We start from the raw sequence: 27302 nt of genomic DNA, 5'->3' as shown, positions 1-27302 counted from the left end.
CAATTTTCTCTAAGATAATAAAACCGGACGTTGGGTACTTGGTTCGCTTCTGAACAAATTGTTTATTTAACCGATAGTATATAGTAAGATTTATTTGGGTATCTGCTTGACATATTTTTTTCTCAATTGATTCTTCCTCACAGAGCTCGCTGATTTTCAAACCTCTTATCCAGATTTTTATCGTATTAGGGTTCTGTTAAATCCATAGAGTCATGCACTCGAAAATTGAGGTGTAGTTGAGTAATCAGTATCGTCATAGGATGATCATTTACACGATAGTTATTTAAACGGATTTTTTATGTGGTGCCAGTGTTTATCAGCAAGTGTCTTAGCGGATTTTGAAGAATTTAGTCTAAAACATCGTGTAAGTATTTTAGAGCTAATAAAACTCCAAGAAAAATAAAAACATTCTTATTGGGGCGTCGGCGTCCGCAACGGTTTAGGCGTTGACACGGCGCTCATCACTGTAAGTAAAGGTCCCGGGTTCGAATCCAGCGGCCCGTAAGACTCTTTTTAAAATTGGATTATTATGATCTGTTTATGTAAAGAAATATTATCCATAGGCAGGAACATTTTGGTCAATTCACTATTCTCAGCTTTCAAAATAAATCGGGTATAAATTATTTTCTTACAATCTTCCATGATCCAGCTAAAGTATACTCAGCTATTCGAAGGCAATTTTTGAAAAATAATATTTCATTTACTCAATAGTCGATCTGTAATGATTAATAATTTTTTATATCTCGAGGGTTTTTGGATATTTTTTGGCGCGTTACCGACCAAATATGGGCCCTTGCGCTCTCGGCTGAAAACAACTACATTTCTGTTCGTTAATGCAGGTACATTTTTCCATAACGGTTACGTTTAGTTAATCGATGGCAACGACGGTTCCGCCTTCAGGAAGATCTTGTTGAATGTTTAAAATAAAGCCCAATCCTTAAAGTCCCATCGGAATGATCGTTGATAATAAGACGTAGTTCATTTTTCACACCAATTCTGGCTGGTTAACAACAAATCACGAATACTGTATTTTTTCCTATTGTCGGAAGATGGCACATTTTCGAAACAAAAAACAATTTTTGTCGTCCACGTGCTGATAAACACAAACGATAAACAGCTAAAATTCCTTTCCTCTGCAAGAAAATAAAACAATATTGACTAGAGTCCAAGACCTCAGGACGCGTTACATATAAACATAACTTGAGCTATAAAAATATAAACAATGCCGAATACGTTTTTAAAGGTTATTAGCGCCAAAGTCAGGTATAGGAAAAACTGAAAATATTTTCCCATTAATTAAATTTTACTATGTACTCTCTTTTTTTTCTAGCCATTCGGTAAAATAAATTCTTAGACTGGCATCCAGACTTATCATGTTTTGAATGTATCCTTTACGACAGAAAAGGGGGGATCGATAGCAGAGACGCATATCTCAAAGATTCGATCTTTTATTAGGATTGGATTTTCTTCGGAATCCGTCATGGGATGATAATAAAGTAATACATGCCGTCACATTTCATAACAACGTTTATTAATTAAAATCCACACAGGATGTATCGAAACCGAAGCCCCCGACTCCCCCTCCAAAGCACGCTCATTCCATAAAAATCTAACAAAGGTCTAGCCCAGTCATCTTCCCAACCAACTGATCAGTCTGTACAAGTGTTCACCACTGACTCGTGACTACTGACTACTTCTTTTTGCAGCAACGGTTCTTTGCCAAAACCTCCCATATAAAAAGGTACAAAAACCGAAATAGACTTCCAGTAAAATAGGCCAAAAACATTATTGTTGAGCAAAACAAATGGCTTCATTTTAAGCACACTTTAAAGCCCTTAAACGCATTATAATTGTGACTGGATTCGCTGGAGGTAATATTTTCTCCGGTGTACCGTGTTGCACTTAAAAATTCATAGCAACTCTGGATTCTATTCAAACTGACTTTATTACAACCGATAGAAAGCTTGATTTGTCTTCTTTCAGTTTATGTCAACATCGTTATGATTTTATGTCATTTGAGAAGCTACTTTGCAAAAACTCGAATAGAATTGCGCCGAGCGGGTGCAAATTCGAGTTAGTTATAATGAACGATATAATTCCAAAACATGATCATACCAAGCATCATCTAGCGGGAAACCAACACGGATTTACTCCACAAAAAGGGACCATGGAGGCTTATGGGATGTTAAAGAGTATATAGAAAAGTGAATGCAAACAGACGAGCATTAATGTTGTCTGTTGATGTACATGGTGGCCATCGGTGTTGGTTCAATTACGATAAAAAAGTCCTCAAAACTTATATAATTTTGAACAAAATTACTTCACAGGATGAACGAGGATGTTAGAGTTGGAAGGACCACAAGGGTCTTGTTGCCCAGGCTTCTGGATACTTCTTTATGACTTTTACGGTACTATTTTACTCAGGCACTCAGATTATTTGCTTTTGCAGATGTTCCCCTAATTATAATTTCGAGCAAATCCATAGCCTATGGCAAAAGTTTTGCAAGCTGATCAAAAGGCTATGTCTTACAAAAAAAAGCTATCTACCAGCATCAAGGCAACTATCTCATCGACAGTAAAGTCCAGAGCCATGTTCCCACATCAAACATATCATTGTTTGGGTTGGGTACTATGACATACATAGCAGGCAGGAAAGTTCGATGAGGACACCTGTCGGCCCTGAGCTCTTCTGCGGAGAAAAGTTCATTAAAGTACCTTAGTAGAAACTAACGTCAGAACTACTAAACCTAGGACTTTAATGGACTAGAAGGTCAGTAGGACTGCTAACTCCTACTGTACTGTACTATTTAAATGTTTTTTTTAAAGGGATTTTCTAAAATATAACCCAAACCCTGGACCCCAAATGACATACATCGTAGTTGCGTCTGGTTCTAGTAACTAAGCTCATATTTTTTCGACAATCACAAAAATTAGGATTATGTTGAAACGACTCCACCGAACCAAAAAGAAATCAGAACCGTTATTCTTTATCCATCAACCTCCCAGCCGTACCAAGGGAGTCCCCATACCAGCGGACCTCTAAAAATAGTAGCGCTAAAATCCAACAAGTAACTTAATTATCATTAAAAATTTATAAAATAGTAAGGTACTTTATCGACTATAGCCCGGAAGGTCAGTAGGCAAGAGAGTAGAAGAGGAGCTTTAGAATTACCCTCCCACTCTCAAAGTGGTATTGTCGCACAGTCTGCGATGGACATTGTCTTCGACTCTGCAGGTGGGACACAGTGGTCTGTTGGCTCTACGGAACCGGTGTAGGTGAGTGTATAAATTTCTGTGTGAAGTCATTATTCGGGTAATCCAGAAGAACATTTTTCGACCTAGCATCACAAAAAAAGTTTAATTGAAATCGGTGCTACAACGTCCATAACCTGCTCCTTTGAAATTGTCAGACAAGAAATTAGAAAATTTATTTTAGTTTAAAATTGTGATTTTAAAACAATGTGTAATGCAAAAAACCATACAAACAATTTATTCTTCTTCTTAATAATTAATGGTCTCGTGAGAGTTAGTTGGAAACTGCAATTTTGAATAGAGTTTTGTCGGTTTTTAAACACGATTTTAATTAAATAATGTTTTTAATATGCACTTACTTGCATTGTATGTAATCCTTCAACTCTCCTGTTGCAACATCGTCGAAAGGTGTTACATACTTACAAGCGTAATCCAACCTGCAATCGCACCGTCACTTAATAAGTTTTCTGAGAGTGAATTGAAGGATTTTTAGCGGCTTTTACGCGCTAAAGACCATAATTCAAATCAAATGCTTTAATGCAATTTAAAAGAGAGCCGATAGCCGCAGCGGTTAAGACACGGGCTCATCATTGAAAGGGGGCCAGGTTCGATTCTCGGAACATTGAAATCAAAATTCAACACAAAAACAAATTGGCTTTTTATTTTTCGTTTTTTCAAAAACACCGGCACTCCAAGGGTAAAAACGATTACATTTCGCCATTTATCTTCCTCGATGTATACGAGAGTTCATTTTGCTTCTAAACTCAGCTTGGACTGCGTCGTTTGATTAGACTAGTGATAAAAAGTTTCAAAATCGTGAATATTCACTTAGTTATCAGGGATGTAGCCAAATAAAATATTTTTAATTTTAAATCTTCACCTAGCTTTCGGAACTTTATTCTATCTTCTTCAGGGCTTGAATTTTAGTCAGAAGTAAATAAACTTGAATTGTTTTATTGTCATGCTAACACTGAAAAAAAATTTCTCACTTTATTTTTCTTCTTAGCCTTTTCAAACTATGAAATGACTAGACTAATTGTATATAATAACACAGACAGTAGAATTAAAATTACAATTAAAAACAACAATGACTAGAGTAAATAAATTATTCAAATATCAACAAGAAACCGACAAATTGTAAAAATAGACGTTGGTTTTTACTAAAATTTAGAACAGAAGGAATATCAACACACATTGTTAATAACCTAAAGAACTTTCTCAAACAGGGCCAGATCGTCCTATTAACCGTTTAATTTGAGAAGCCAAAAAAAATTAACAAAACCATGATAAACATAGAAATTAAAAAAATGTATATTGACATTAGAAAAACGCCTAGGCCCATAAGGTCAGGCTTAAGAACAATCTACCTAATCACATATTACAATACTATCTATCTAGTCATAACAATTTTCGAGAAATTTTTTCAAAAATCATTGACATCTCGAAAAAAATTAAACTTAAACATGAAAAATTACCTAATATACGATCTTTAGAGACGAGTAATTTTGTGAAAAATCTCCCTAAAAGTAGACTCTAGTCATTGTTGTTTTTAATTGTAATTTTAGTTCTACTATCTGTGATACTATATGAAACTAGTCTAGTCATTTTAGTTTGAAAATGTGCAGAAGAAAAATAAAGTGAGAAATTTTTTTTCATTGTTAGCATGAAAATAAAACAATTCAAGCTTTGAATCATTACAAAGAACTCCGTCAACCTGATGATGAGCTAAAAGCTCGAAATCTGGATCGTTGGAAAACAACTTACTGTGAGTAGGAACTATCTTTTTAAAAAGGATTATTCAAGTTTATTTACTTCTGTTTAAAAATCAAGCCCCAAGAAGAAGGTACAATAAAGTTCCGAAAGCTAGGCGAAGATTTAGAATTTAAAATATTTTATTTGACCACAAGTGAACATTGTCTGCATAAGCTGGTAGATAAATCTACAAAACAAAATCGTGAATATCTGAATCAAATTCTGCCCAACGTGAAAAATACAGCATCAACTCCCGTTCTTATTGATGCCTATCTCGTTTGCACTTATAAAACAGATTTCGAAGAGTAATTCAGCCGTTTCATCAATATTTTGAAAATCCCATTCTTTTCGAAATGGGTCTTTTGGTCTGATGAACCAGGTCAATATCCTTGGGGTTAAGAAACAGCCAATTCACCTTTAAAAGAGTTTATCTTCGGCTATTGTTGACTTTCAAAGGCATTTCGTCATAGCACCGGCCAAACACTGCACCTTCATCAACTTTGAATGTCCTTTGACTCCCTTCTTTGAATCGTTTTAGTTGAAATTAAAATTTCAAGGGTTCTAAACGAAAAATTGTATTTGAAAATTTTTTTCAACTTCTTTTTTGGATTTAACTTCAAAACCTTTTTGGATTGAAATGGATCGTTGATTGAACCACGTGGAAATCGCAATCGGGCTTCGTTCAACAGACTATGAGTTAAACAATTGCTGGCCAGCAATATTTGCGCTATTAATAAAAGAAAAAACTCATGAAATACGACAATCGTTGAAATTTGATTCGATTGCAAAACTTGCTGACTTTTAAAATATCACCTTCATTCAATTATTGTACATTTTTTTACTTATTTTGATTAATACTTTTTTACTATTTTAAGTCAGAAATCACACAGAATTTACACAATTTTATTCAAATACAGCAAAGAACAAATGATCATGTGACAATAATTACTACCTAGAATGTGATTCTAATTAGATTTTTTTTTTAAACCATCGCGAAGTAAAAGTAAATTCATTGTCAGTAACCAAATTTTAACTACTGAAATATTTCTCTATGAGTGCTACAAGACTAACAAGAGATTATGTATTTTGTAAAAATGACTAACTATAATTTATATTGCTGTGTGTGGTAATAATTTTGACACTTTCATTGGGTTTTATTTCCATTTCCGTTTGTGCTCTAATGAAATTAGTAGATAAATCTCGTTGAGCAGGAAAATCCTGGCTTTCAGAATAACGAAAGGAGAAATTCGACCACAGACTTGCACCGGCGACCCGTGATTGTCACAAATGGCCGATCCACGTTTGCACCTCGGTGGGAAAAAGATAGATACAACAGAGTCACGCTTCGACAAAGATAATTCACCCTACGAGGAAAGAAAAACGACCCTATTTCTTAATCGAAAGTCGGGACTGGGACTTTAAAAACTTTATTTTCCTATAGAGCATAAGCCGATTGACCCAGCTCCTAGGTAAAACTATCATTATATTATATAATCCGCGAGTGTAGACGGAACCAGTAAGTGATCCAGTGCCGGGTCACCGACTCGCAAACACCCGACATCAATTTTATCATTTTATCAGCCCCTGCATAAATAAACAAGTAGCAGCGATGTATACTAGTAACTTTCTCCCAAATGTTCCTTAAAATTATGAGATCTTACGGATTACTCTGAAATTTTCTAGTCTGAGGTCAATTTGATGTCCGAGCTAGATGTCCCAATACGAAGGAAAATCAGAGGTCAAGATTTACTTAGTATGCATTATTCTTAGGATGTATTAGTATACTAACCACGGTATGATTATGGTCCGCATGCTGGAGTATTGCAAAGAAAGCAAGTTTCCAGAAAACATGAAAAAATAATTATTATCTGCTCGAGGATCAAGTGAAAAAGAAAGTGAACGTCTAACAAGGAGAGGCTTCGGTCGTGGGATCCCCGATTTACATGAAACCTTCTTTTAGTGATACTAGGTCGAAAAATATTACACGCTTGCCCGAGCGTCATTGCTAATCTTTTTGAAAATAATTCTTTTGAAATTTGATTTTTTGCCTTCTATGTACACTTTGTACATGTATTGTACTATATACATGTGTTGTACATGATATATATTTTTTTTTCTTTTTCACTTGTTTCTCGAGCTGATAATAATTATTTTTCCATGTTTTTTGGAAACTTGCTTTCTTTACACATAATCATATCCAAGTTAGAATACTATACATAATGCATACTAAGTAAACCCTGACCTTTGATTTTTTGTGTTACACAAATTGCTTCATATTTCGACATCTAGTTGGGACATCAAATTGATCTCCCATTAGAAATTTTCAGAGTAATTATACATCAGTCTTTTTTTTTAAATCTTGGATAAGAAAATAATACACAGGATGTATATTAATAACGTAAATTAATATTAAATAAAGTAGATTTTCGTTTTTATAAAATAATATTTGGCAGCTTACCATTATAATGATATCGTATTTATAAAACTTTTTTGGCTGAGTGAAGTAGCAAAGTAGATTAAAATGTTTTTATTTTAACCAAGAAATAAAGTAGATTTTCGTTTTTAGCAGCTCAATAAAACCCTGAATCCAATTTTTTTGGAAACACTTTTTCGCCTTAATCACAAAAACGGTGAAAATTTTGAAACGACTTAATAAACTCGTACAGGATGAAATTTGTCATTTTTGGCTGAGTGAAGGAGCAAAGTAGATTAAAATGTTTTTATTTTAACCAAGAAATAAAGTAGATTTTCGTTTTTAGCAGCGAAATAAAACCCTGAATCCAATTTTTTTGGAAACACTTTTCCGCCTTAATCACAAAAACGGTGAAAATTTTGAAACGACTTAATAAAGTCGTACAGGATGAAATTTGTCATTTTTGGCTGAGTGAAGTAGCAAAATAGATTAAAATGTTTTCATTTCAACCAAGAAATAAAGTGGATTTTTCTTTTTAGCAGCTCAATAAAACCCTGAATCCAATTTTTTTGGAAACTCTTTTTCGCCTTACTCACAAAAACGATGAAAATTTTGAAACGACTTAATAAAATCGTACAGGAATGTTTACAGAGGTTACTTGCAGACCATGGCTTTATATAATGGCTTAAATTTCCGTAAATTAATTGGAACCGGAGACATACAAGAAATTGTGAAATTTCATCGTTATTTTTCTCTGTATAACCAAAGCCTTGTAGATATAGCCTGAAAAAGAGGGCAATTGAGCTTTTTAACGATTGTAAAACCTGGAATTTGGAAAAGATCAGATGGGTATGCATTTGTAAGTGGTACACTGCACATCGGATAAAATAGCTAATCAGACCAAAAATGTTTATTTTTCTTTCAAAACAAAGGCATAAGATCATATTTAAAAAAGATCATGATATAATAAAAACGTGGTTGACATAGGCTGAAAGTAGAAAAGTTAAGTTTTTGAAAAGTCTGACTTTTGTTTGGTATAAAAATTCATATTTAAGGGTTTTAGAGGGTACTCAGAACGAAACAAAATAGTTTAGGAAAAAATTGTGACCTATTTTACCGGAAACATCTTTTCCTTTTTGTAAATTTTCAAATCTTAAATTCATTTTAATATGATCCTGCTTGTTTTTTCGTATCCTAGTTTAAAACAAATCAATATTAACTTTTAAATACATGTACAACAAAGTCAGAAAAACAAATTTTAAACAATTACTTAAATTACATCATTTTTTTCTCGGTCTAATATTTTTCGATCTAGCCTTCCTTTGCACTTTAATGTTTACCATGCTACTTTAGAGTAATAATAATACACACTAAACACTACACAATAATAATAAAGTGATTCCTTAAAAAAATACTATATTCCATTTAAAAGTCTAACCTTTAGTACTTATATTATGAGGAGGGGAGAATTTCGCAAACAATTACATTGATTATTGTTCCATCAGAATATTTTCTGAGGTTTTCGATTTAGTTTACTTATTTACATCGTTAACAAGACAATTCTGAGACTTTTTATTTTTAATTAATTAATTTTTCTTGTAAATTTATTAATTAGTATTTTATGAGGTATGTAATGTGTCAATAATTTACTTAAGAACACTACATTTACACTAGATGTTTTAACTTTATCCAGTGACAATGTTGAAAACCCAAGTCAAACAAATATGTTACATATTGCACATAATTTTTTATAAGATAAAACAAAGAATATGTATCGTTGATAATAAGTGCGGGTGTTTTAGTGACCTGTTGTTTCATAATTTACTAACGTCGTGAGGAGCGTTCAAGGATGAAGTGGTTTGGAAAAACAACTTCTTCATTTTTTTGTTGACGTTTCGACCTTTATTCGGGTCGTCTTCAGTGCCTGGATAAATGACAAAACATGGTGATTGGAAAAAATCTAATACAGATGTACCTAAATATAAATTTGAAACCAAGTATTTCTTACCCACATAAATGTGGTGCTGTCCTTGTGGTCATGTTTTGTGTGAGTGTTGTGAAACGTGAATTTGTATTCTTCTATTTTTATATGATCCTGACGTATACATAGTGACTTTAAGAATGAGGATTTTCTGGATTGGATTTGTGATCCGGCATTCAGTATTGGAAAGGAAATTAATTATTAAGGACGATAACGAAAGAAAGGGAAATATCAAATTAATTATTAATTAAAAAGAATTTATTTGGTCAAGCGGACCACGAAACCTAATAAAATATAAAATTAAGGTTTATTAGTTTATTTGCTCTATGATATTGGCGTAGCTACGGCTGATTTTCATGTATATGTTCTGTAATTAATGCTGTGCGTGTCTCTGTTAATGGAAACCATTTCTAGAAAGTTGCCTATGTATTTGTTTTTCCCGTGTTGAGTATTCGTATTTTTTCGAAATCGAAGTTGTGCTGTTTTTCAAGTGGTGTGTGGCTTATGCTCTGGGATTGGTTTTTGGTGTTTTGCAGTCATAGATGTGTTATTTTTTCCGGTTTTTTTATGTATTGTATGAACTGTCCAGCAACATACATTGGAATTACATCGAAATATCTAGAAAAACGGAAAAAACAACGCATCCATGACTGCAAGACACGAAAAACCAATCGCACAGCATTGGCAAAACACCACACAAAAACAGTACAATACAAATTCACGTTTTACAACACTCTCACAAAACCAACATCGCCACAAGAATAGCACCACACTTTATGTGAGCATAAAATCAACACGGTTCAAAATTCATGTTTACATCTTATATTGTATTTTTTTTCCAATCAACATATAATAAATAATAATAATAAATTTTTATTTGTAAGAATGTACATTACATATGAAATTATAACAAAAAAAATATTTTGGTACATTCCTGTCTGCTGTCAGAAAGCAAAGCTTGTACTAGACAGCAGGAGTTTTTTGAAATCATCAGAGAAATAATCAGAATATATCTTTACAAAATGAAAAACAAAGAAATAAACAAACATAATACTGAATAAACTTGTAAAGTTGTTGTTGGTAAAGAAAACCAACCAAATTAAATCTTGGCTTTAAAATATCTTCACTACAATTTAAAATTTTTGAAATTATAAATTTTATGCCTTTTTGTAGATTTTGAAATTTTGAATAATAATCCGCTTTTTATAAAAAAAAATGTTTATATAATATAAATATCGATGTTTCCGTTGAATTTGGGTTATGGTCAAAAGGAACAAATACTAGTGTTGTATCAAGGCCAAGCTTTCGATTGTTTTTACTGTCTTCCTCAGAGCACTACAGAGACAGAAAACAATTAATAAAATAATAATACAATTTTTGTTTCATTTTGGCTACTCACAGATACTCAGTCAATACGTAAACAAATGCTTATACTCATTTCACTCATTTTTTTGTGTGAAGAAGACGTTGTAAAAAAGAAAAAAAAGAAAAGAAAAAAGTGACATGATGTATAACGTTTGTTTACATTTTGACTGAGTATCTGTGAGTAGCCGAAATGAAATAAAAATTGTATTATTATTTTGTTAATTATTATCTCTCTTTGTAGTGCCCTGAGGAAGACAATAAAAATTGTCGAAAGCTTGGTGTGAATACAACACTAGTATTTGTTCCTTTTGACGGTATTGAACGTTGGTCGATCGCATAGGATCTAATGTACATAGGTTTTGTAATTTACCCAGGCCCTGAAGATGACTCGAATAAAGGTCGAAACGTCGGCCAAAAATTAAGAAGGTGTTTTTCTAAACTACCTCATTCTTGACCGCTCCTCACGACGGCAACAAATTGTTGATGGTAAGATTTTTGCGAATATTGACAACGCAACATGCGTTTGAAGGAGAAAGAACCAGCGAGGACGAACGGACCTTTGCTATTGAACAAGTCCATTCAATAAGCAGTATTCCTCAAGATTTTTTTAAAAAATTCATTACCCTGTTGTTTTTGTAATATTGTTACTTAATATTTTTTTGCAATAGTTGGATGCTGAACTTTAAGAGTCTTTAGCCATTTTTCCGATTGGTATAGTGCGAGTTGACTAACAGAGCTACGTGTGAAATAATGGATGTTTTAATCGGCACGACAAGACGCAGTAGTTGAAACAAAAGGAGAAAAAAATATTTGCCATCGTCGTTGACTCACGTCGCGGTAGTAACGCGAAAATTTTCTGTCATTACCACGGAACCGAATGAGTCAGTGGAGATGTGTCGTAAGATCCGCGCTGGACCGTTGAGGGCCGTTGCGGTCGCGATGTCGACCGAGTCATTCCACGTATGTCTGACACTTGAGTAATACGGGCTTTTTTTGTCAAAGCGTTGCTCCCGTCTTACGGATTTTCAAAGGGCATTCTACGAGAAAAACGGTCGACCACCGTGAATTCAATTGGATACAGGTGAAGGAACATTATGACCGAACATTATGCTGACTCACGACCTATGAAAATCAACAGGTGTCCATTTCTACAAAAACTGTCAATATTCGATTAATTTTAGGTCTGGGTCTTCTTTATATTTTCAACCTTTCAAAATCTATCGAGAAACAAATCAGATAAACGAAATATTTGGATTGTTCATTCAACTCAAGTTCAGATGTCTCATTATTAAATTAAACAGACGATCTAATTTTTGTAAACATATTTTATGCATGCAAGCAAGCACACATTCACACGTATAATAACGTAAGAGAAAAAAAAATCAGCAAATGAGAGAGTGACAAGGAGAGGTAGATAGAGCACAAAGTTGAAGAGAAAGAAAGGAAAACAGGGAGATTGATTGATTGATTAACGATTTATTTATTAAAATACACGCAAAAGTTACCTTTCTTACACTGAACCTACTTACAATTATAATATTTGTTTATAGTTGCAACAGACATAAAATAGAAAAACAAAAAACAAATTATTATAAAATCGACAATGAAGTAAATGAATAAAGTCAGAGTAAGCTGAGCAAAGTTATATTTTTATACGAGCATATTATTGTTGTGTAACAAAATTAGATATAGATTTTTCGTAAGGTTCTTAAAAACTAGATTAGAACCTTTTAGAATTTGAACATAATTTTACGATTTAAATATGAAATAAAATACTAATAAAATGATTATTAACGTTTTACAAGTTAATCTAAAGGTATATATTACAAAAGAGAATAATAAAAGTATGTTGATGTAATGTTTTTTTTTTTAATTTATTTGTGACCTATACATGATAGTATACTATACCAATTTGTACGCAGATTAATAAAACTCACAGTACAACACTAGCACTAATGCCAGCACTGCACCGGTAGATCACTTGAGGAGCCATTGCTGGCACTCAGTGTGTATGATTAGGGGGTCAAGGAAGTCCCGAGGCCATTATCGGTTGAGGCGACATGGTGGGTTGTCAGGATGGGAATGAGTGAAGAGGGCTCGAGCAGTTGGTTAAGATGGTCGGTTGGTGTGGAAGGTTTGGAATCTGGACCGGATCAGTTCGTAGACGAAAGGAATAATGAGGTCTTTGTGGATAGTGAGGTTAGTGGCATAATAACGTCCGTTGACAATTTGTCTATGGACTTTCGATTGGAAGGTCTGGATGCGCTGGATATTGGAAGGCTTGGCAGTACCCAAAATCTGGGGTGCCCCAAGGCTCTAGCATCTCTCCTATCCTTTTTTCCATTTATATCAATGACCTGCCCGACTCCATCCAGTCCTGTAACTATCACCTATATCCGATGACTCCCAAATATACATATCATTCCACCCTTCCGATCTTCACTCGGCCATTTTCAAGATCCAAACAGACCTAAACTCCATCAACGAATGGACCCATAAAAATTCCCTAGTCCTCAATCCGTCCAAATCCACTGCCATAATTATCGGGTCCAGGCAACTTAGGACAACTATTAATTTATGGTTATTGTTGTAATTTAGATGTGATATTACAGCTAGACTGTATGTAACATATGGAAGCATTAAAACTTTATACAATTTCAACTTTGTTTTTTTTATTAGTTTTGAATAATTTATTAAGTTGGTATAAAATTGAGTATATTTTATTACATGTTTTATTAATTTGTATATTACAATTTAAGTATTTATCAAAAATTAATCCAAAGATTATGATGCTACTTTCAAAGTTAAGAATATTTACTACTATTTTTGAAACATTGTTATAATCTGTATTATTTATAGCATTTACTGATAATCCATGATTTTTACTCCAATCAAGTAGATTTGTAGATTTTGTAAGTCTACATTCATTTTATTTATGTTTTCATTTAAGTTATTTGTATTTGATTTTATATATGTTTAGATCGTTTGCATACATGCATACATGGTAAATGAGCTATTTTTTTATATTAGAGAGAGAGAGAGAGAGAGAGAGAGAGAGAGAGAGAGAGACGTAAATCCAACAAATCAGAAAAATATAGTTAGGTAAGTAAATAGATAGAGGTAGAGATACATATACTTCGATAGAGATATAAATGTATATGATAGATAGATATAGATAGAGACAAATAGAAATCAATGTAATAATACAAGTGCAGATGGATAAATAGAGATAGATAAAGATAAATAGAGATCAAAATAATAATACATATGTAGATAGATGAATAGATAGAAATAAGTATAGATCAATGTAAAAATACATNAGATATATATATATATATATATATATATAGATAGATAGATAGATAGATAGATAGATAGATAGATAAACAGATAGATCGAAGAGAGAAAAAGAGAGAGAGAGATAGTGAGAGAAAGAGAGCAGGTCATAAAAATATATGGAAACGGTAATGGTAACAAACGGAAACGTTATTATCGTAACAAAGCTGATCCATAATAAAATATGGGAAACGGACTTCATCACCAATGCCATAGCATAGCTGACCGAGCACCAATTCAGGCTGGATTACCGGTCGCAGTTAGCCTTGCTTAAAATCTTTTGTTTGTAATTACATCCGTTAATTAGCATAGAAATGTAATGGCATACTTTAAATATTCAATGTGTTTTGTTGTGTAAAATTGACGTATTGCTTAAAAAATAAACAATCTAACTGAAAATTGCTCAACCATAAATTAAAATTTTGTACAACCAAATCTAAAACTTAAGTTTTTATGGAAAGATTTTTTTTTAAATTAAGAACCAACCGTCTTCCATAATAAAGTACCGAAGATGACTTTTTTGGAAAAATTAACGTCACGGATTTATTTAAAAATTATTTACAGTTTTCCTTTATTAAGGTATTAAGACCGTTTTTACTCAAATGAAAAATTAAAAAATTATTAGGTTTAAAAGTGTGAGTAAGTTTTTCGAAATTCTTGTCTTGCATATCGTTTGATTAGTTATCGATGAGTCAGAATACAAATACACGCTTCACGAGATAAAAAAAGAATGTCAGGTGATTTTGAAATTTGTTTGTTAAAATTTCCCGTTAGGTAGACAACAGTCGGAAAAGAAAAAACCGTCGACGGATGTTTAATCAATATCGGACCATTTACAATTCAAAATCCAGGCCAAAATGAGTAATAATCAAATCGCAATGAGAATCATTGTTATTTTGAACTTATCCCAAAAAGGAAAATAGTAACTGTAAACCCCTTTTCTTTATGATTGATCTTTTTGTAAAGGTGTAGTAATGTCAGTTTTGCTGTTAAATTCATTATTGTAGAACATGGTCAATAATTATACTTTTGTATCTTTCGCCTGTTATTTACCTTCATGCCAATAAACATATATTCGTTCTAATAAAGGTTTATCGATCTTTGAACTTGCAATGATGATTTATTCGTTCTAGTTCAAAAGAAAATCTGCACTTGCCGGAAGAGTTGGTTGCGGTATGTAGTCATCATAACCTAGTCATAGTAACAGAGCACAGTAATTTTTGCCACATCAAGAATACAAGGCCTTGTGTTGTCATGTTAGAAAATGACTCCATTTTTATTCATTAATGCATCTTTTCCTTAATAGCTGCATTTAGTTCGTACAGCTTGTAACTATCAGGAAGCAGATCATATCAAAGATTCCTCTGGAGACTGATTCATATGATCTTTTTGAGGTTATTAAAAATATACAGGGAGAGTTTAATTTTTAAGGTACCACAAAGAATCGACTACATCCTAAAGTCCCAAAGTAGGATGCATTGAGTTGACGAAGTCTAAAATGGCTCGACCTGGAGGTTAAGAACAAGCTTGTGTTCGTTGTGTTAGTATATCATCTCTTGCGCATTAGTCAATACTTTTTCTGAAAGCTTTTCCATTTTTCTCTTGATATTTTTTATAAAAGATCCTTCCAAAGTCATACCATTGTCCTTTACTTTGGTGACAGGGATTTAATAGTGGGCTGGAATTTACTATGATTTCCCTTTAGTTCGAATAGTCAACTTGCTTTATTCTCTAACATCTGATAGCATTGTATTCAAGTAAAGTCGGGATTTTTATTATCTTAATAAATCTTGTCAGACATTACAGATATTGCCATGCAAGTCCTTGGTCGACATTTCTGGCGATTTGGTGAGCATGATATATTGTTATTGCAAACTATTTGGTCAATGTACCAATCGTCTACCACTGACAGTCTTGTAAAGGTGATGTTTTCAAATTTAATAAATAAATTTTTGTCAAATACCGTTATACTTTTATTATGTTGTAATGGACTGAGGAAGGCCAAATATAGAGCCGAAAGCTTGACGAATGTACAATGCAGTGCAATATCTAAAACCAGAATATAATCAAAGTTAGTCAATAAACTCGTAAATTTAATAAAGCTGGAAAGAAATTGGCCTGAAAAACCGAATAAATTCGGCGATGTGTGTAGGGATTTCACCATGATATGCCATATTTTTTGGAAAATTGTTAAAGCAACACCTTTGAAAAGTCTTTGGGAAACATAACTGTGATCAATTAATACCAAATCATTTACGATTGATTTTCATTATTGTTTAGTTCTGACATTCTTTGAACACCACCTCAGGGATTTTAACGCCAGGATCAAGCTCAGTGGTCGCTCGTTAGGTAGACCTTGATTAAGCCAGATACTTTGCAAATTCTTGAAGAATGTAAGAACATTCTTATATACTGAATTTATTTAATTTTTAATTCATTTTAAATTAATGCAATTTATCTTGCGTTTTCTGTTTACGAAAATACGAATATATTGGGTTTTTTCAAATGGGTAGTGTGTTCGATTATGTTTTTGGTAAAACTACGATTTAAATGTTGAATATTTTTAGGATAAGCAAGGTATTCTTTTGTTTTTATCCCGGTTGGACAGTAACCAAAGCCGATGCCATATGAGCACATCCGTGGTTCACGGCCGAATGAAAGCCCGTCCTCCATTCGAGATAATCAAAAGGCAAGATTCGCAATTTCCTTGGGTTCGACCTATTCCTGCTGAAACGAGGGTCCCTATCTTGGAAGGAAGGCCGTTGAAAATCCAAGTTCACATGTTAAGGGAAAATTTGGAAAATCTCCGGAAAAAAGCCCCTCGAGCCGGTAGAATTCCCTTAGCGTGATTTAATTGCTCTCCGCGGTCACAAGGCCAAAATGGTTAAGGTCACCGAGTCACTTCCTCATCGCAGTGCCTTCCTTTGAAATAATAAGCGAGAAAAATCACTCCCATTCTCATCAGAAGATTAAAACTTTAAAAAAGTACATATATACAATTCGAAAAAAAAATTTCTGTACATGCTAGAAACGCAAATGAACATGAACGCTACTTGTAATTAATTCACTATTTTCGTGGTCCGCTTGACCAATTAATACATGACAATTAATTAAGGTTTTTAGTTGATATAAAAAAGTCAGTGTCACAAGCGGGATTCGAACCCAAGATCTTCGGCTGGATACGCAGCTCTACCACTTGAGCTATCGTGACCTCGATCCACTCGGACATCAACTCCCCATCTCAACCCCACCTTATGAGTTTTCCCTCATTTTGCCATTTTTCAAATGTCGTGTAATCGGATTGGATTCTCGACGACAATTGAAATGGCGACGGAGAGCTTTAGTGAAGTGTACTTCATTTTTAAATCAATAATTCACTATTTTCGTGGTCCGCTTGACCAATTAATACATGACAATTATTTAAGGTTTTTAGTTGAGATGAAAAAAAGTTAATGGCACGAGAGGGATTCGAACCCACGACCTTTGGCTAGATACGCCGCTCTACCACTTGAGCTATCGTGACCTCGATCCACTAGGACATCAACTCCCCATCTCAACCCCACCTTATGAGTTTTCCCTCCTTTTGCCATTTTTCAACTACTTGTAATAATAACTTTTAAAATAATATCAACTGAATGTCCTTCTTAATAAGGAAACGGTGGGTAAAAGCTCCGGAATCCATGTTTTGTGAAGAACGTGACGGAGATCTATATACGATTATTTCTTTCTTTTTCATTTTTTAAATTTTTTATTTGCCTTATGCGGAAATAAGGCAAATATTTATAAGTATAAGGTAAATATTTGTAGGCAAATATTGCACTGAAAGTTAAACAAGCATTCACAATTGTGCAGTAATTGCATTTGACGTACGTTTAAGAGAATTTGATCAAACTGAGCATTACAATTCAAAAGAACTGAATTTCTTAAAGAACGGAAGTGAAATTTATAAATAAGTAAAACTGGCATGGATAGAAAATATATTAAGGTGTTTTCAGTCCGTCCCGTTACGTTGATTTATTTCTGTGCCAGTACATTAAAGATAATTGAAAAATTGAAAATTCTCCTACTTGTAAGTCAACAGCCCAAGCCGTGTAAATAATGTCTAATAATTTTGCGTTCGTGATATTCCAATTTTGAGCGCCTCTGAAAATTCAATTTCGAACTATAAATTGAAAAAGTAGGCGTTACATACATATAAACATACATTGTAGATAGTAAATATTCTCGTGAAAAATATATTAAAAACGTTGTGGGTTTATAAATTTTGAAATTCAATTTGGAAGATGCTTATTATATATGCAAGGTTTAACCTGAACTTATTCCAAGAAATCTATTCAGAAGTAAAATTTGAACTAAGTTGAAGCTCAGAAAAATATGTAATTGTAGCTTTAATTTACAAGAAACGTTTGGTCTTGACGCTAATTTCAATAAACTGAGGTTCATTTTTAACGGAAACTCCCTGTAAATTTTACCACTAGTTGGCGTTTTAAAATCAAACAGATTCCCCCACCCAAAAAAAAAATGAACTAAAGTTATTGCTGTACTTAAGTAATTATAACGCTTTGTTGGATCCAGCTAGATAGAGGTATCTTAGCTATGGCAAAATAAATGAGTTATAAGTGTTAAGTTCAGGCTGGCACATTATTTTTTTTTCAAAAATTAAAGAAGTAAAGTAGTAGCAAAATGGGTTATTCCTGATTTTTAAACAACATCCAGTCTTCCCTCTATTAATTTACAAAATTTAACAGCTCTGATGTCCATCTGCACGGTGACTGATAACGTTTGACACAGGCAATTCTGGTGCACGAATTACGAAAGTGTAAATTATAAAAAAATATTTTTTAATAATTTATACTTAAAATAGTGGTTTATTAATAACAGTTCATTTATTGTATTTAATTTTTCTTAGTGTATATATTTACACTAAATATATTTCTGTAATGTAATGTATGTTGCTTTATATATTTTTGGAGTTTTCCAGTGGTTTATTCTAGTCTGATGAAGTTTATTAAAATGACATCCTTAATGAATTCTGAATGTTTAAAATTTTTATTCTTGGAACGATTTAGGCTTTTCTGTTGCCCCTCCTCATCAAATTTATGCCCTATTTAAAAAAATAAATAAAATAACATGTTAAACAGAGTTCATCAAGGATGTTATTTTAATAAACCTCTTCAGTCTTCAATAAACGGCTGGAATCCTAAAAATAATAAACATCAACATACATAATGCATAATAATATTTATATTGCTTATTACAGTTGTATGGTTGTACAGGTAAAGAAAAACGCTTGGGCTATCATGGAATATATGTTTGCTAAAAGATCAATTTTCCTTGTAAACAACTGGAGACATTAAATTGCCACCATTTCTATATTAAATTTTCTCTAATATTTTTTTAACTATTAAGTAAAAAATTGACCTTCGTATTGCTAAACAATCAGCTTAAACACAAGCTCGTTTTTTTTTATGTTGTTTAGTTGTTTCATTTTATATTGTTAACAAACAGCAACTTGGTACGAGTCTCAAAGAAAAATAATATTACCTGTACAACCATAAACAATATAAATATATTTATAATGTATGTTGTTGTGTGTTTTTTTAGTATTCCAGCCGTTTATTGTAAACTGATGAGGTTTATTAAAATTATATTCCTTGATGAACCCTCAGTGACCATGTTATTTTATTTTTTATTTTTTTAACGAGTGTATAAATTTTTTGAAGAGGGGACCGAAGAGTTAAACAGGTCCAAGAATAAAGGCTGACGGGGGGCGTCGGTGGCCCCAACGGTTTAGACGTTGACACGGCGCTCATCACTGTAAGGTGAAGGTCCTGGGTTCGAATCCAGCGGCCCTGTATTCGAACCCGACACACTTACAAATGGGCTTTTCTTCAAAAACACCGTCAACCCGAGGGTTGATACCTCTGCCGTTGCGAACCCTCGTAAAAAAAAAAAATAAATAAAGGCTGACTTTATCCTACATGAATGAATAACCTTAAAAAATCGAAAGTTTTTCTAATATAATGTCATTAAAAATAACTGTAACATTTCAAATTTTTATAACATCGTTAATTTTCATGTAAAACACGCTTTCCAGTGATTTAATAGTGCAGGCTTATTTTTTTATGGGATTTTAAGTTTTAAGTATTCCTTTACCTCATTTTCTTAAAAAATTGGCCATATGTCTAATGTTGATTTTTAGTCCGATATTAAAAATTAAAAATAGATATTGTTTGAAATTTATTTACTTTCAGAGAAAATGTCCTATTGCATGTTTAATTTAACGTCCTACAGGGTGTTCGACTACTCGTGTTACAAACTTTGCCAGTAGATTCTAAATTCAAAAAGTAACCAAAAAGTCTTAATTAACTATGGTCCGAATCTCAACAGTTTCCGAGTTATTTCACTTTTTGATTTTTTAAGATTTCACGACCTTACTTCAAATAAACAATGATAACTCCAAAACTAAAAGGATTTGGATAAATCCGTTAATACCATTGAAAACTACGTTAAATTTCCAATAAGATGTAATCAATACTAAACTTGTAAACGTTCGTATTAAGCGTTTTAGTAGCGAGAACTTTGAAAAAAATTTTTTTTTCAAAGTTGAAAAACTTACTAAGGTGATTCTAAACTAGTATTTCCAAACCTACAGACCAGCAAATTTCAGAAAACGTACTCCATTTAATATCTTTTTTCAGTGGTGCAATTGCTTTTTTTATTACTTTTTTCAAAGATGAAGAAATTGATGAAGGAAAAGAAAAAACCGTGGTTGAAGGATTGGTAAGGTGGAATATTTAAAAAAAATAAAAACTCACGAACGTTTACAAGTTTGATTACATCTTATTGGAAATTTAACGTAGTTTTCAATGGTATTTACGGATTTGTCCAAAACATTTTAGTTTTGGAGTTATCATTGTTTATTTGAAGCAAGGTCGTGAAATCTTAAAAAATCAGAAAATGTGAAATAACTCCGAAACTCTTTTGGTTCCATTATGAATGAAGAATCTACGGGAAAAGTTAGTAACACGAGTAACCGAACACATGGTCGTAAAATTTTAAAATTTTGCATGAAATATGACCGGGCCTGGCAAATGGGTACCGCACACGTACTCAGACTTGCAAATGCTATAAACACAGAAGGAACATTTTAATGTGTATAAAAATAGAGCAGCTTAAACATGTTCTTTCTCCTTTTGTAAAAGAATTTGAAGATTTCAGATAAAACTAACTCTTAGTAGAAAAAAACCTGATTTTGCCCGGGTCGATTTTTCCAGTCGAAAAATATGAAACGTTTCAGAAAGAGAAAACGAGGCTTTTGCTAGGGTAATTCCATTATCCTTTCAATAGTATGTCAAAAACCTGTTGAGCCCAATTGACGTTGAATCGGGTTGGGAGAGTGCCTGTACAAAGATGGGCGCACCTCCGGGAACAAATAACTAGGAAGGAAAGTGAAGAGATCGGCCCGACCTTTGTGATAGAACGGAATCGGGTCGCGGTCGAGATCTGCGAAAAGGCGAGGCCAACTGGCGAAAATCGTTCTTTAAGAGTGCAACGATGGATTATTCCGAAACCCCGCTGTACGTGGGTGTAATGGTCGTAAAATTTTAAAATTTTGCATGAAATATGACCGGGCCTGGCAAATGGGTACCGCACACGTACTCAGACTTGCAAATCGGCTTATTTATAATGCAACCGGGACCGCGCTGATTGCTGTATGTTTTTCCCAGGCGTGGGCAAGAATCTCACGAGAAAGTTCGGCGTCGGCGGTACCCCCACAAGACTAGCCGGGTCAAATGGCCTTTTTAAAAATTAAGTATGCTAAAACACGTTTCGTTCGAAGTCTCGTTCTAAGCAGACATCCGGGTATAGGCAGAAAAGTATTACCGATGAAACACCTTGCGGATAATTAATCTCCGATGTAATACATGTTTCTTACCTACCTTTAAACGCCATTAAAATTTAAGGATATTTCAAACAAAACCTTTAATTTTTTGTGTGCAGAAAATGCTACAGCAGATACTGAACGATATGTGGGTCGACCCGGAGATCCTGGCGGAGTTGGACGAGAGCCAGAAACAGATTCTCTTCTGCAAAATGCGCGAGGAGCAGGTGCGGAGGTGGAAGATTTGGGACGCGGCGAATCCACCGAAGCCGGCAAGACCTTCAAGTGAGTTCTTTTGGAAAATATGTTACTGAACCTGTCCTGAGCGATATGGTTTCAGGGAGTAAGAAAAAAGTCGACTTCCTGCTAGACGCCCGCGGAGAGCCTTGGACCTGGGTCATGGGCGAACACCAGAACGACAAGTCCATCGAGGAAATACTGGAAGAGGAGGCCAGGGAAGCGGCTAGGCGACTTGCAGAAGCTGAAAGGTACCCTGTTGTTCTTTCTTTTTCTGAATAGTACAACTTCAATCCACTTCTACTGTTTTTGTATGAAATCAAAACAAGCAAGAATAGGCAGAACGGGGTGAGCAAAAACGACCAAACTAACAGGTCCGATAGTTTTCTTATAAACCTCACCACAAAATTTCACAAAAAATCCTTTTTAAAAAGATAGTTCCTACTCGCAGTAAGTTGTTTTGCAATGATCCGGATTTCGAGTTTTTAGCTCATCATCAGGTTGTAGAACTCCTTCAACCGATGATGAGCTAAAAGCTCGAAATCCGGATCATTGCAAAACAACTTATTGTGAGAAGGAACTATCTTTTTAAAAAGGATATTGAACACCGCACTCTCTCCATCATCCATCATTTCTAAAAAATATGTTACTTCTCTAAACTCTTATATTTTACTGATACCTATAGCCTAAAATCATCTTATTAAAACAACAATAAGTTTGCGGGGTAATCATGTTCTGTTTCTAAGTAAAGTTTAAATTTCCAAGATCGTAGATGAGCAAAACAGGTAGCCAAGGCGAAATAAACTCTATTTAGTAATTTCCTTATCCAATTTATACATCCGTCGTTTTTAAAAGTATGAATGACAGTCAAAGGATTATCGCTATAATCTAGTTCATCCGACCTTCCCTTGACACGAATTTAATTAGCCAATGAAAAAAAACCGACTTGAGATAATTTGTTTAGTAGATCCCTGTTAAAATCGAAACATTTCGTTTTTGTTTTTTGTCTGGAAACTTGTTTCGAGGTTGATAAACTATTAACGCATCCCCTGGGGTGAAATAGCTCCAGCGGCAGGCGTATTTTTAGAATATTCCATAAGAAGTCAGGTTGCTGGATGTACTCACCGTTGACTCCCAGCATGCAAAATAAAATATTTCAACAAATATTTTTACATTCCGCTAACAAAATAGTCGTGTTTTCTTGATAGAACAGATTAATTTTGCCAACTATTCTTCAGAGGATTATATTACCGCGATTATTTTCAGCCTGACCTAGCCTCACGGCCAAATTGGCCCAATAAAAAAGTATAAAAATTAATTTATAACAGCCGATAAAGTTAACAACCGGGTTATTTATTTATTGGTTAAGATTAGGAGAACAATAGTCAACAATATAAAACAGTATAACTCTTTTCGTCAGTTTGTCCCCGAAATCTCGAAAATAACAAGTAAATTATAAAATAAAACGCCTAATTAAACGAAAAAGTTGTATCAAAAATAATTATAATGTTTTGTTAACGACTAAACATTCGATCAAACAATATCCTGTTTTTTTTCTTTTTTAACTCTACTTCTACTCCATAGATTTTGACTACGCATTTCTTTCTTAGTGCTTATGCTTTTGAATCATCGAACTCGACGATTTACCGCATTTCAGCAATTTTTCAGTCATTTATTTGTCCAAAGAGAGGGCAATAAGCTGTAATTTTTCTGTACGATTTTCTCAAAATCTAGTTGATCTATTACAACCAATCTTTATTTTATTTTATTTTCCTTCTTATATGTGTGGTGATTAGTGATCGTTAGTTGATGATTATTTGGAAATCGTGAGATGAGGTCTGGCGTGACGTTAGTTTCAGAAAAACATTTTCTTTGTCGTGCACGTTTCGACCTTTATTGAGATCATCTTCAGTGCCTGGGATTTACAAACATTGTTTAAATTTAACAAATACATGTAGGATGTGGAAAAAAGTGAATTTATGCAATGCAAAAAAATAATTTTTTATCCAATCAATTTTACGCAGAAAACACTTTGAGTGAGTAGAAATAATTTAATATAAAAAATATTATTTTGCATTGTATAAATTCACTTTTTTCCACGTCCTACATGTATTTGTTAAATTTAAACAATGTTTGTAAATCCCAGGCCCTGAAGATGATCTCAATGAAGATCGAAACGTGGCACGATAAAGAAAATGTTTTTCTGAAACCTACATCACACCAGACCGCATCGCACGATTTCCGAATAATCATTTCCTTCTTATACTACAAATTCGTAGTTAAGAACTTTTAAAAACAATGAATCGTTGATTTTTGTCAATATCCTTAAGTTGCACACGTTTTTTTAAATAAAAATATATATTTCTCAGTTTCTATGTTTGTTAATGTTTCTCTCTACGATTGTTTCATTATTATTGCTCTAAAAAGATCCTTTCAATATGATGAAGGGTTTTGAAACTTTTTAGTAAAAAAATTTTTATTGAAAATAACATACTTTACGATCTAACTTTGTAATATAGTTGGGTTTTTGGCTGCTAAATTAATCATTCTGTTTTTATTTTTTAAGGCAGATCACCTCAAATAAAATCCCACATAATTACCTGATCTTTTTCAATTATCTTGTATTGAAAAATAAATATTTATGAAATTTCGTCAAACTAATGAATAATGATTTTTTGAAAAATGATTGCTTATGTCCAGGTACTTCGCATAAACACACAGCATGAATGAGAACAGAACTTTAAAAAAGCGTTTACTTACAGAATGGGTAAATTTTTCTCACTGAAAATACAATGTGTGCAAATCAATTTTTTTTTAAACTGCTACGACAAGATTTTAAAAAATGTCCAGTTGTCCAAACTAAACAGGAATGACATTTATGTTTTATTTTTTGTACTTTGTAAATTGCCGCAGTTCTTGAAACATGTGACGTCCCACGTACCATATTTGTGTAAATGCAGCAACATTCTTTTGCTGTGTTTCTTTTTTTAAATGACAATCTCTGATCGTCCTTCGAAAATAAAAAGCTTTCAATCCGTCCGAAAGAAAACTGGTACCGTTCTCCGTGTTTTTAAAACATGAGATTATATATCGTTTATCATTTGTGGTGTGTTTACTTTAGATTAGTTTGAGTTGAATTGGCAGCGGTTAGAAAGAACAGAGTATCAATATTTATCTTCAAATTCAATTTTATTGCCCAAGTTGCAAAATTCTTGCTTGTATCGTGCAGTAAGAGATGGTTCTTTTAATTAACTAATCCGTTGAAAAGAACGACAGTTATTTAGTTAAACGTTCTTTAATTTTTCGTGTTTCTTTCAGATTGGCCGAACTTTTGGAACAAAATAAGAGACAAAGGGAAGAGATAGAAGTCGCCCAGCAGAAGCTAGACGCTGAAGAGATTTATTGTTCGGCTGACGAGCTTCGGATCAATGCCAAACCAGTTATAAACAACATTCCGCCGATTCAAAACTTTTTGAAACGGGATGCCCTCCAGGAAATTTCCTTCAACAAGGTCTGTTTTTTCTTTTTTTCTGTAAACATGGTCATTTCGATTCCAGACCTATTTTGTTCACAGTCTTACTTCTTTCCAGCCCTCGAACGTGTCTCAGAAGGTAGCCTTGTGGGAAAAGCGCGTCGTTGAAGAAAGAACTTCCGAGATATACAAAAAGTTACAAAAAATAAAACTTGACGCCGCCAAAGAGGCCGAAGAAGCAGAAAACAAACAGGAACCCTTTTGGAGAGAACAACGTAAGTTTTCTTAGTTATAAAGAATTTAATATATATTTTATTGTGTAACTTAAAATTATAGAGAAAAAAGCAAAAGAAGAAGAACTGAGGAGGAGGGAGATTGCACGGATTGCAAGAGAAGAGCACAGAAGATCCATGCAGGAAATTGAACCAGAAACCCCAGCGTGTGTATCTAAAAGTCTCGATGAAAATTGGTTTTGTTGTACATTATGTTTTATTATTGAATAATTCTAGGCTTCCGCCAAGAAAAGAAGTTGTGTCATCGTCAAAGCCACCGAATAAAGATGCCATAGTTGAATGGTTCAAGACAAGCCAGGTTATCAGAAGAGCTGGTCTCGATCCCAACACAAATTCCGTTGCTCCATGGTTTCACGGTAATCAGCCTTTTCTTCAATTCATTTAATTAAATGCCAAATTTGGCCAAAAGTGCTTTGGTTATACCATTGCTTTTACATAAAAATAATAATTTTAAAAATTAGAAATCCAAATAATGTTTATATTGTGTTGAAGGGTTAATTACAAGGCAGGAGGCTGAGAATCTTCTCAATTTGCAGCCAGCCGGTAGTTTCCTTGTCAGAGTATCTGAAAGGATATGGGGCTATGCCATTAGCTACAGAGATATCGACAGATGCAAACATTACCTCATCGACGCTTCCAACGACCACTACCAGTTTCTGGGAACAAACCAAATCTCCCACAAGACCTTAGGTAGGAAAATTCAAAATATAAAATAAAACGGAAACATAAAGGAATTTCTTTTAGGTGATCTTGTGACTTATCATGCAACCAGGCCGATTACTGAAGCCGGCGGGGAACTGCTCGGTCGAGCTTGCCATAGAACAAAACCTCTTCCGCTTGTCTTTCAGGGTCTTTCAATTCGAGCGAGATAACCAGAATGACTTGGAAGAGCGCCATATTTTCTATATACCATTCTGGTTTTGTGATATCCCATTCCCCTTGTATTGCCCCCTTCAAAGCCATGTCGCTTCTCTTTATTTGTAAGATTTACTCAATTTGATATGCTTCTATTAAAAGTCATACTTTTTAGCGATTGAGTAAGCTGTTTAAGCATCTTTTGAGAAAGGATTGATTTTCATTTTTAAATATGTACATTGTCATTAATATTTTAATAAGACTATTCTCAAAAAGGAATATTATAGATTTTTTAAGCTCTTATAAAATGTTAAACATTGCCATAATGTTAGCGGTTGGTGGCATTTTTTGTTATACATATTTAGTTATAATGTAAAACTACTAGTATTTTAGATGAGCTTGTTTTTCTTGAGTTGACCTGGACTTAGCTGCTTTTACTGGTGGTTTCCTAATGGCAATGG

General features: G+C 33.6%; 1 protein-coding gene across 3 annotated transcripts in view; it reads left to right on the top strand.

The window, feature by feature from the left end:
* Positions 1–27235, top strand: part of LOC106662288 (SH2 domain-containing protein 4A-like) — a 91346-nt gene extending 64111 nt beyond the window's left edge. For 2 of the 3 annotated variants that reach the window (XM_014386280.2, XM_014386279.2), the window contains 8 exons: positions 22104–22269; positions 22325–22472; positions 25540–25732; positions 25812–25968; positions 26030–26132; positions 26203–26342; positions 26479–26676; positions 26731–27235. In XM_014386280.2, coding sequence (XP_014241766.1) covers positions 22107–22269; positions 22325–22472; positions 25540–25732; positions 25812–25968; positions 26030–26132; positions 26203–26342; positions 26479–26676; positions 26731–26858 — 1230 coding nt within the window. In that variant the 5' untranslated portion in view covers positions 22104–22106 and the 3' untranslated portion in view covers positions 26859–27235. Of the gene's footprint in view, positions 1–283; positions 365–22103; positions 22270–22324; positions 22473–25539; positions 25733–25811; positions 25969–26029; positions 26133–26202; positions 26343–26478; positions 26677–26730 lie in introns of those variants that run through there. The other variant, XM_014386278.2, reaches the window with a different exon arrangement.
* The last annotated feature ends 67 nt before the right edge of the window (positions 27236–27302 follow it).

Source organism: Cimex lectularius, unplaced genomic scaffold (assembly GCF_000648675.2).
Source record: "Cimex lectularius strain Harlan isolate CLEC.00 unplaced genomic scaffold, Clec_2.1 scaffold19, whole genome shotgun sequence".
Classification (NCBI taxonomy): domain Eukaryota; kingdom Metazoa; phylum Arthropoda; class Insecta; order Hemiptera; family Cimicidae; genus Cimex; species Cimex lectularius.
Note: the sequence above shows the minus strand (reverse complement) of the source record. Positions and strands in the feature narration are given on the sequence as shown.